The sequence below is a fragment of the Pyrus communis genome, chromosome 14 (assembly GCF_041283825.1).
Source record: "Pyrus communis isolate YQ-2024b chromosome 14, ASM4128382v1, whole genome shotgun sequence".
Classification (NCBI taxonomy): Eukaryota; Viridiplantae; Streptophyta; class Magnoliopsida; order Rosales; family Rosaceae; genus Pyrus; species Pyrus communis.
In genome coordinates, this window is record NC_142578.1 from 9,101,610 (window position 1) to 9,111,245 (window position 9,636).

Here is a 9,636-nt window from a genome sequence, read left to right on the forward strand (position 1 = left end):
AACGACTTCTGCAATGAGCGACAATAAAACCCAGAAGATCCTGAAGGCAGAGCTTTGATATTGATGCTCTAAAAAACAAATCTTCTACAATTCGAGACAACCACCAATTCTAGTGACTCACACGAAGAATACTTTATGAATAGAATTGTTTTGCTACTATCCATGATCAAGGCTTGAGTCTTCCTAGAAAAACACAAAAGGAAAGATTTATGACACTTTTAGTTATTTTCTTCCAATAATATTTTTTTTTTTGTAAAGTTTAATTCGCTTTAGAGTGAAACAACTAAGAACACAATCTGACTAATTGTTATCGTTTTACAAAAGAGATGTGTTGATCACATAACCCTTCTCTTCAACGTGTCTATGTTATTTTGCTGCAATCTTATAAATCCAAGTCCATGCCATCATACGAATTCTATCAACCATTCTGGTAGAGCCAATAACTCCGATGACGACACAACTGCGCCGACAAGCATAGTAAAATCCCAACGTAGGAAAAAATTCATTGGTGCAAGTCGCCTTTAGAAAGAGCATAAGCATCGATTCCAAAATGCAACGATCATACTTTCAAGCTAAGAAGTAAATGCGGCTTTGGCTCCGTTCGAACCAACACTTCATCGCACGTTCGACTCATAGACCTCTTGTTTAAAGTCTGCAATAAGCTTTTCATGGAATTTATCCCAAGTCCAATAACACTTCGACTAAGGTAAGTGTTCGTGAAGCTCTAGGAGCAACGTATTTGTGCCTTAAAACTCATTATGCTCACTCGAATGACTTTTGGTGAAAAACTAACTGTTTGAAATTAATTTCAATGTACGGCCAATTAGAAACAAAAGGCTAAGGTACTGAAGATCGTTATGTCAAATTTTCATAATTTTTTACACAATCAATCCTTCCAGTTTTTTGAAGGAAGACAGTCGAAGCTGCATTCTCTCATGGCTAGCATAGTTGTGAAAACAAAGATTTTGAAGCCTTCTTGACTTTCCAAGTGACGTACCATATTGGGCTGGAAAGCTAAGAAGTGGAGATACAATGTTAATATTTTTTCAAAATTTTTCAGCAGATAGAACAGTCTTAAATCTGGCATACAAAGCAGCTGAACAACAAGACAGCCTAACCATCACATCGCAGCAGCACTGTCAACTTGACGGATTAAACTGTACATGCTCAGAAAAAACTGGGTTTTGTGCCATACACCATCTCGAAGATACAAATGTCATATTTTTGTAGAATTACACGAAATGCAATTTCGAGCTACGTGGAAAATGTTATCTCCAATTTACCACTCATAACGCATATTGAAATTCTATGCAAAACTCCTCAAGTTCTTCATCTGAACATATATCAAACGACGCGCAATAGGCTATAACAACATATGGGTCTAAGACACAATAATGATTAAGTCAACGGCTAACCTAAGGATTTCAGCCAACACAAGTCCACTTCAATAAGCTAAAAACAAAGTCACTCGCAAAACATTGAGTGACAACTCCACACTTGTTCTCCTTCATAGCTGGTTTGTAATGGAAAATGACATGGGGCATACAATATAGAGTAGAAGAAAAAGTTTATGAATCTGAAATGACTCCTACATCCATGGTCATTATGGATCCGGATTCCTACACATAAACAAATCCGAACGACATTGGTACTCTTACTTTTAAACTATCCAATGTAAGTCAAGTCGGAGTAAATGCGCCTTCATATTCCAGTTATGGACTAAACAACTCTGATTGAAATCAGCTGAAAACAAACGAACCCATGTGGCACCACATTTTGTTAGGCTTCAGACAAGATTTACTTGTTTCAAAAGACATGGAAGCCTAATCCAGTTGGGGATCAAGTAGGTTGCCTATATTCTTGGAGATTCCTACAATCTAGGAATCGGCGAGCGCAACAAATGATCTTAATATTTAGGTCGATCCTGCAAATCCCGAATGCTTCATGGAAAATGAATAAGTGTCGTAATTAAGCTTAGACAACATGTCATTGTCTATAATCTAAAGTGCAAGTATTAGTTAATCTGAAGGACACAAGAAGTGTGTTTGCAACTTCGGATCACCCACACATAGTTAAAAAATGGAATGTAAGCATGGAACAAGAACCAACTCGAGCACGGAGTAAACGATAATCAACAAACTGCCTATGCACATGAGTCCACTTTGCGAACTAAACTGGAATTCCTCAGACATAATTGGACAACGAGGCTTATATTGTTGGAAATCTACAGATGTCAACTTTCCATAGAATTTTACGGCTTCTGGTTCCAGTCCCTAACGAGGAATATATCGTTGTTTTACTACAGACAAAACAACAGTGATTTTTTGCGGATTTGCATAGTTCACATTTTCTTGTTCGAACTCTAATGAGGAAGACAACGTGAAGGCCCATCCAACGGGTGAACAACCTTGGTAGAAATCATGGTAGCGCTTTAAGAGGTCAGTACTTTTAATTATTTAATTGTATACATGATTAAATATAAAATTTTACATGCTTTAAAAACTCTCAAACAAGACTGGGGCCTGGAATCACAAGATTCATAACGTGCCACTTGCATGAGCTAAACTCCAATTTAAATTAGCCTCAATTATGTATGGCTCCTCTAATCAGCCTCTAACTGATTCCAATCTGGTTTCATCAATCGATCATAAGCAAGATAACTTGGTCAAGAAATAACATCCAATGCAATGACTTATGCACCTAGCATGGGCCTATCTGTTACGACCCTCGCATGACTTTGTTTGTTATTTCTTAAACCATTCTTTCGGTACAGGGAACTCTTAAATTAGTTTTTAGGGCATAACTCCAACAATCTTATCCTAGATCCCTTCCTAGATAACCTCCTAGTTTAATAGGGATTACTCTCCCTACAAGGACTTTCAAGATCTCTATAAATACTCTAGCCTAGGTATGTATCAAGAACTTCTACCTCTCTCTGATCATTATCTTTATGAGGATTGATATTCTCTACCATACACATCTCTTATATACGTCGCCATCTACATGAAGATTGGATAAACATCTCTAAAGCCTGCCAAGCTAAGGCACCATCATCAAAGATGTATTCCGATGTAGCACACACCATACATACATACGACTTTCATAGAACTACACTAGTAATTTGATTCTCTTTCACCAGAAATATATAGGTAGTTGGATCTGGATTCAGTCAAATCCTCCAATAACCCATTTCTCCTTTTGTCGGAGCTCGTAAGTAATTTTGACTGGATTTCGTCTCCGTTCGCGGAAGGGCACATATTTGGTTCCAACAAAAGGTGTGTGAGAGGTAAAAAGAGATGTGTGGATAACACCATTTATGTTGTTTTTGCATTATTTTAGCCCATAAATAGAGATGGTGTGCAAAGTCATCCAAACTCTTTTAATGAGATCGTGTGGTTGGGACTTACGCAACCTCAAGGCAAACACTTTTGAAAGAACCTTCTCCTTCGCAAATTGAAGACGTTTGTCATCGTCGCCGAAAAGCCAATCAGAGCTTCAATCAACCCCCATCATGAAGGCAAGAAAGCATTGGGCAATTTATAGACTAGGTTTACCCATTGGTTTTTTTGGACGGGTTTAACGATTTTTCTTTCCAATTTTATAAGTTAAGCAAGCTATAAGATGGACAAATTTTATAGATTTTTCTGACTAAATCGGGCATTTGAATGGGTTCAGGATGTAACCCATATTTTGGGTTTTCACTTTACCTTGTATACAAGAATTAACCAATCAAAAGGCTCCAACAAGGTGGCAATTGGTGGACTGAATAAAACCCACTTATGACCAATCGAATTCACATTAGGCGGTGTGGGCCTTATGGGACCAAACACCTTTCACTTTTGCTAAGGAATAAAGTTCGATCTATGTTGACATTTGTCTATGAAACGTGGTTCGATGTCATCATTTTGCCAGATCCCAGTAGCTACAGTATATGCAAATGCATCATTAGTGATCATCTCTTTCCTATTCTAAAGTGCATCCAAGCAAGCATAGTGGACTCAAATCTCTTGATTTTCAAGAGGCGATTCTGTCTCATCCAAGGCACTACCGTAGTCTAGAATACCTCATGTGTTGCAAAAATAGAGACAACGATTTAGCTAGGATTAGGCTGTGCCAGTTTTTCTCTTCTTATAAGGGTGTGAATCCTTCAAACTTACTAGTTTGCTTCGCTTCTAGGGTTGGGTAGCTAATTGGTTGGCCGTCAATGCACTAGCACGTCCATTAGGTGCTGTTGTCCTCGATGAAATACAATTGGGTATGAAACACCTTTCTGGCATGCGGCTTTGGTGCCTTCTTGGCATGTCAATCCTTACATACACGTTTATAGCTGATATATGTGATATTATCACTCTTGCTAGATAATTAAAAGTGTATGGCTTTAAAGATCTAGAATATGTCGTAATTCCATTTCACATTATGCTGTATAGGGATGAGACATAGTGGGAACCAACCACGCTAATTCATACTGTTCATCATCAACATTGACATTCTTTCATCTCCCTGACGGTAGGAAGACTGCCTCATCAAAGTGAGGATCCACAAATCTAGTGATAAGGAGACCGCTTGTCAAGGGCTTTAATGGGGAATAATCGAAGGTGAAACATAATCGACAAAGATTCTCAACCTTATTTGTGGACCCATTTTGGTATGTTGTGGCAGCAATATAAGCACACAAATGGAATACCGAAACATGCATAAATGTGAGACTCTAATCTTTTATCTAGCAACCAACTATAACGATAATTAATGTTGGGTAGTGATGGGTTGTAGGCGGACAAGTATTGCTACATGTAAAATTGCATAGGCCCACGCAAAAATCGGAAGCTTAGTGCGCAAGACCAAGGTCCTAGCAATCAATTAAAGGCGCTTTATGAACATTTTTGCGAGACCATTCTAGGTGTGAACATAGGGAACAAGATGTTCAACTTCGATACTTTTAGACATGCAATAGTCATGCAAAGTCTTTGACATAAATTCTTCGACATTATCCAGTTGAATCGACTTTATCGGATAATTAGGGTGGTGAGCCATCAGCTTAACAATCTACGCCATGATCTTCGCAGAGGTAGCATTGCCTGTGGACAATAAGTAAACATGTGACCAATGTGTCGATGTAGTAATTGAATTGGTCCTACAGATATCTCCTTGAATCCTTTGGACGAAAGCAAAAAGGTCGGCATCAATACTTGTTGGAGATGGTCTTGGGATTAATTGTCCCAAGGAGTAAGCTTGACATGGCACGTTTAAATGTACAATCTTATTTTTAGTAAGAGGATGCCTTTTTGTACCTTTAAGGATTCGGTGCATCATATCCTGACCCAGATGTCCTAGATGATCGTGTCAAAGCTTAAGAACTTACGGGTTTTCCACCTTAGGGCTGGCCACATAGTGGACCTTAGCGGTTCAGATGGTTATTAGGTACAACCCATTTAGAAGTCGCTCTATCTTTTTTATACGCTTAGGCCATTATAGGAAGTAATATAAAGATATTACTCCTCTTTCTTTGGTGGTTTTGTCTTAATAGCCATTTTCTTTAATATCTTTAAAGTTGAAAAGCATTCTACTAGAAATGTGGAGAATATAATGCTTCATTTATGGTAAACACGATACCATGGGCATGAGAGAGTTGTCAGAGACGAGATTTTATGTATGAAGTTGGTGAAGTACTTGCATTCACGCAAGATGGTATGCGTTGTAGCACTATCAACCAGCTAACTAACTTCCCCACTAGACATACGATTGCAAAGACACCGTTCTTGACTCAATCTTCCCTCCAGAGAGACAATTCGTCTTGATAACGTGTTGAAGGAAAATTTGTATGGTGAGGGTAAAGAGGGGACAACAAGAGGGAGAAACAGAACTCGGGGTTGTGAATCACACTCTTCCTCATAGCCCTACACCTTTATTTATATTAATAAGGTTGGCTTTAGTTGCCTCACAAAGAATACAGGTCATAAAGGATTAGATATCCCAAATTTTATTTTTAAATTTACACAATCACATTTCTAAACAATATTAACTACACCGTATTAGAGTTTCCTCCATAAATATAGCTTTAATTCAATTGGGGTGAATACCTGGTGCTTCTTACTGTCAAATTAAAGGCGACTTAGAATCCGCACGAATATAGGATTCCATGTGCCCACCTTTAACACTATTGAACTATTATAGTTAAAATGAAAAAATTTCTCAATTTTTTTTACTATATAACTTTTCGTATTTCGTTTTACGTGTCAATCAATCCGTGGATTTGACACCGAACAATACACAGATAAACATGGATAAACCCCAACAAAACCCATTGCCACCCATTTATGGAGGAAAGAGACAATGATATGCATTCAAACAAAGTAAATGAAAAGGCAACACGTAATGGTAATCACCTGAGGAAGAAGAAGACGGGCATCCAATATCAGTAATAACATTGCTGCTTCAATTAGGTTCTGTTATTAATTCTTATATGGTAAGTACGTCAGAAAATATGAACCAGTTTTATAACATCAGAGTCAGACGAACTAATGTAAGTATGGGTTTTACATTTCTACCTATCTACAACTTGCTGCTCCTAAACTGTCTAATTTTGCATCTCACGAGTCCTTTGGATCTGTGGCATCTGAACCCTCCAATTCGCAGTCCGTTCGTAACGCTGACAACCACGAGTCCACCTGAGAAAACGCGAGAACTTAATCGTATAATTGATAATACGGACAATTTGGCAGTAGGAAAAAAGAACGCAAGAAATCAACATAGAATGAAGGCATAGCTTTAAGAACACTACACCAAAATAAAGAAAAAACTGGCGTACCTGCGCCTTAGAAGCGCTTGAGCACTCGAATCGCAGTCCTTGACTAGTTAAGATACAAAATGCATGTCGAGTTCCTTCATCGTCTCGTGTAAAGCTGGGCAAGGGGCTTACTTCAACAATATCAGCTAATAGGGTGGAGTCTTGAGGACTCAAATCTGGAAGAAGAAGGAGCTCATCAGCTGTCAGAATATGTTCAAGTCCGCATGGGAAGAATGACGCTAGGACATCAGGGGACTATGATTCATTGAATATTTACCCGTGGAAAACAAGTAGAAGAAAATGCACGGCCCTTGCAAGACAACAAAGCGAGGAAGCCAGTCATCAACGTCAGTATCATCAAGAGGGGGAGGTTCTCCTGGTAGTGGTTTCCACCTCTATCAAATCGAAAAGAGAATATAAGCAAACCGTAATTGGCATTATGCACTAAGTACATGCTCAAAGTAAAAATTGACTAGGGGGTGGTCATTACAGTTCGGATGTACAAATAGCCAGAGAGACGAGCAGATCGCAAAATTTCATCAACGTGTTCCAATCTGCATAAAACATAAGCAGTTCATGATTGATATGACGAGGACATAATTTCAGTTCAAAGCCTATCCTAAAAGGAAAACAAATTCTGGTCCACTAACACAAAGTGATATAAGACCTCAGCTAAAAACTGAAAATGTTCAAAAGCATTATAACTATCATGTAGTGTGCAAAGCCGCAAATCACATGTAATGGTAAAAGTATCAAATTCCCGTACTGAGCTTTCAAGTGCGCTTCCTTCTCTTCTAAATCAGCAAGATCCGTTCGAAGTGATTCTAGTTCTACAGCAGTTAGCTCAACCTGACAGTTAAAACAATTCTAGCTGTTAGGGACATGGAATTTTCAGAGGACTCAATCGAGGAACTGAAAGAGTTACTGAATCAACCTTTTCTTCCCCATCTGTGCTAGACCCCCATGGCAGTCCCCGCAGACTAAAGAATTTCAACATGTATGCTTCACTTCTTAATTTTCTCCTACTCCACGAACGGGACCTATGCTACACCAGATAGCTTTAATTTGAATGACCTTATTCTTAAATTTTTATTTTTCTTGTTCTTTTATTTTCTCTAAAGAAAAAGAAATACCTCAGATAGTTATCAGTTCTTGGTCGCAAGATAAAAGAAGCTACGTGTTGAAAAAGTCTATATTGAGTTCGGATGCTTTAAAATGATCTGGGACGATCTTTATATTTCCAAGTACATCATCCATGAAGCTTACGTACACTTCTAGGAGTGAGTGCAGACCTGTGTTCATACCATGTTAATGAGAATCGATAATCAACACGTATAGAATGACAAACTGTAAATTATTATACAATAAATTATTCATCCAACCACAGCATCATATATGTATATATATAGATTCTATGAAGATCAATGGCAGAGAAATATGGTTGTGGATCTCATGTAATTAACTATCTTGTGAAATGGGAATCCTAGTTTTCGATCCTAGAGTAGAAATAAGTTATCTTGCCAAAACCTTGAGATAACATCAAAGAATTTTCATGTGAGGAATACCTTTTTTCTGCAACAAATACAACTTAGACCAAAAGAACAAAGCCTCGTACTAACTACTTTGATTCACCACAGAAATCCTTATTTCGCCTTCTGACCGGCGTCATCTTTACCAACAGCTATCCTTTTTAACTATTTCTCCTTTTCAATGTCTTAACCTTGAACTTCTAATAACCACCAAAACATCTGCTCTGATCACTCACACTAAATCACATGAGATCCATAGCTATATGTTGCTCTGCAAGTCTGCATCCCCATGTTTTTTTTTCAGACATTTAATGCAGAAAAACAAAAAGCATATTAATTAACACTTGAAAAATTGAAATACACCGAAAGCAGGTCTTAACAACTTGGATTTAATCACGCGAACTCAATTCAACACAAATTAATTAAAAAACGCATAATTCTCCACTGAATGATTTGTGAAACTACCAAAAGCTGAGATATTAAAACATGGGGAAAGAAGTAAAAGCAAGAAAAATACATGATTTGAAGAGCAAAAAAAAACACAGCAAGAATCTGCTAAACCAAATCTAATCAAAACAATCATCATGTTCCAAATAAATCTAATCAAAATCAAACAACATAACAATTCCATTAAAAAGAGCAAGATTAAAACTTACTTGAATTTGATCGACTGAGTATACAGCATACATACCAAGCAAATTGCAGCATAAAAACAAAGAAATACTTTGGACACAGATAATTGTATTTATTTTATGTAGAAACTAAAAGCTATGGGCACAGAGAGGGAATCGTAGCCGTACAAGGAGAGTTTAACAGGAAGACAAGGAAGCTGATGGGAGGTCGGAGGGTCCTTGACCCCTCGTGTTCATGGGAAAACGTTTGATCCCATTCGGTGTTGACTATTTGGTAACATAAGTAGTTCAGCTTTAGATGTGATATGACTGTTTTACCCCCGCCGGGATCATGTGATGTTCTACTTGGTTTGCAAATGGATGGATGAACACAACCTTAATGATGATTATATTCCAAACTTTGTAATTATCATGTCTGAAGTGTGATTACCCACCTAGCATTTGTTGGATATAATTTCTTTTATATTTTATTCCCTAATTGGCCGAGCGCCATCGTTGTTTTATAACCAAATCCCATGTCAATTGTTTTTTTTGTGTTTTGGGGAATCATCGATTTGAATAATTGATTATGTTGAATCAAGGTGAATATCTAACCATCATGAAATTTGTTTCGGACGTGTTTACTTATTCATAATCAAAATTAAAATAAGGAGTTAAGTTTTTATCACAGATTACTCATGCGTTTATAAAC

At 37.6% G+C, this 9,636-nt stretch overlaps 1 protein-coding gene across 5 annotated transcripts; it reads right to left on the bottom strand.

The window, feature by feature from the left end:
- Nucleotides 1-6,388: 6,388 nt before the first annotated feature.
- On the bottom strand, nt 6,389-9,367 carry LOC137713085 (uncharacterized). 5 transcript variants are annotated; one of them, XM_088684348.1, is made up of 9 exons: nt 8,970-9,155; nt 8,350-8,592; nt 7,918-8,076; nt 7,719-7,824; nt 7,551-7,633; nt 7,275-7,338; nt 7,062-7,179; nt 6,806-6,960; nt 6,389-6,665 (listed from the first exon to the last, which is right to left on the bottom strand). In XM_088684348.1, exons 4-9 carry the CDS (start codon nt 7,779-7,781, stop codon nt 6,588-6,590), a joined length of 561 nt encoding a protein of 186 aa, XP_088540474.1. In that variant the 5' UTR covers nt 7,782-7,824; nt 7,918-8,076; nt 8,350-8,592; nt 8,970-9,155; the 3' UTR covers nt 6,389-6,587. The 5 variants fall into 5 exon arrangements, with proteins under 5 accessions (XP_088540474.1, XP_088540472.1, XP_068308437.2 ...); XM_088684346.1 differs by having other exon boundaries at nt 7,719-7,829; XM_068452336.2 differs by lacking the exon at nt 8,350-8,592 and having other exon boundaries at nt 9,114-9,367.
- Nucleotides 9,368-9,636: the final 269 nt, after the last annotated feature.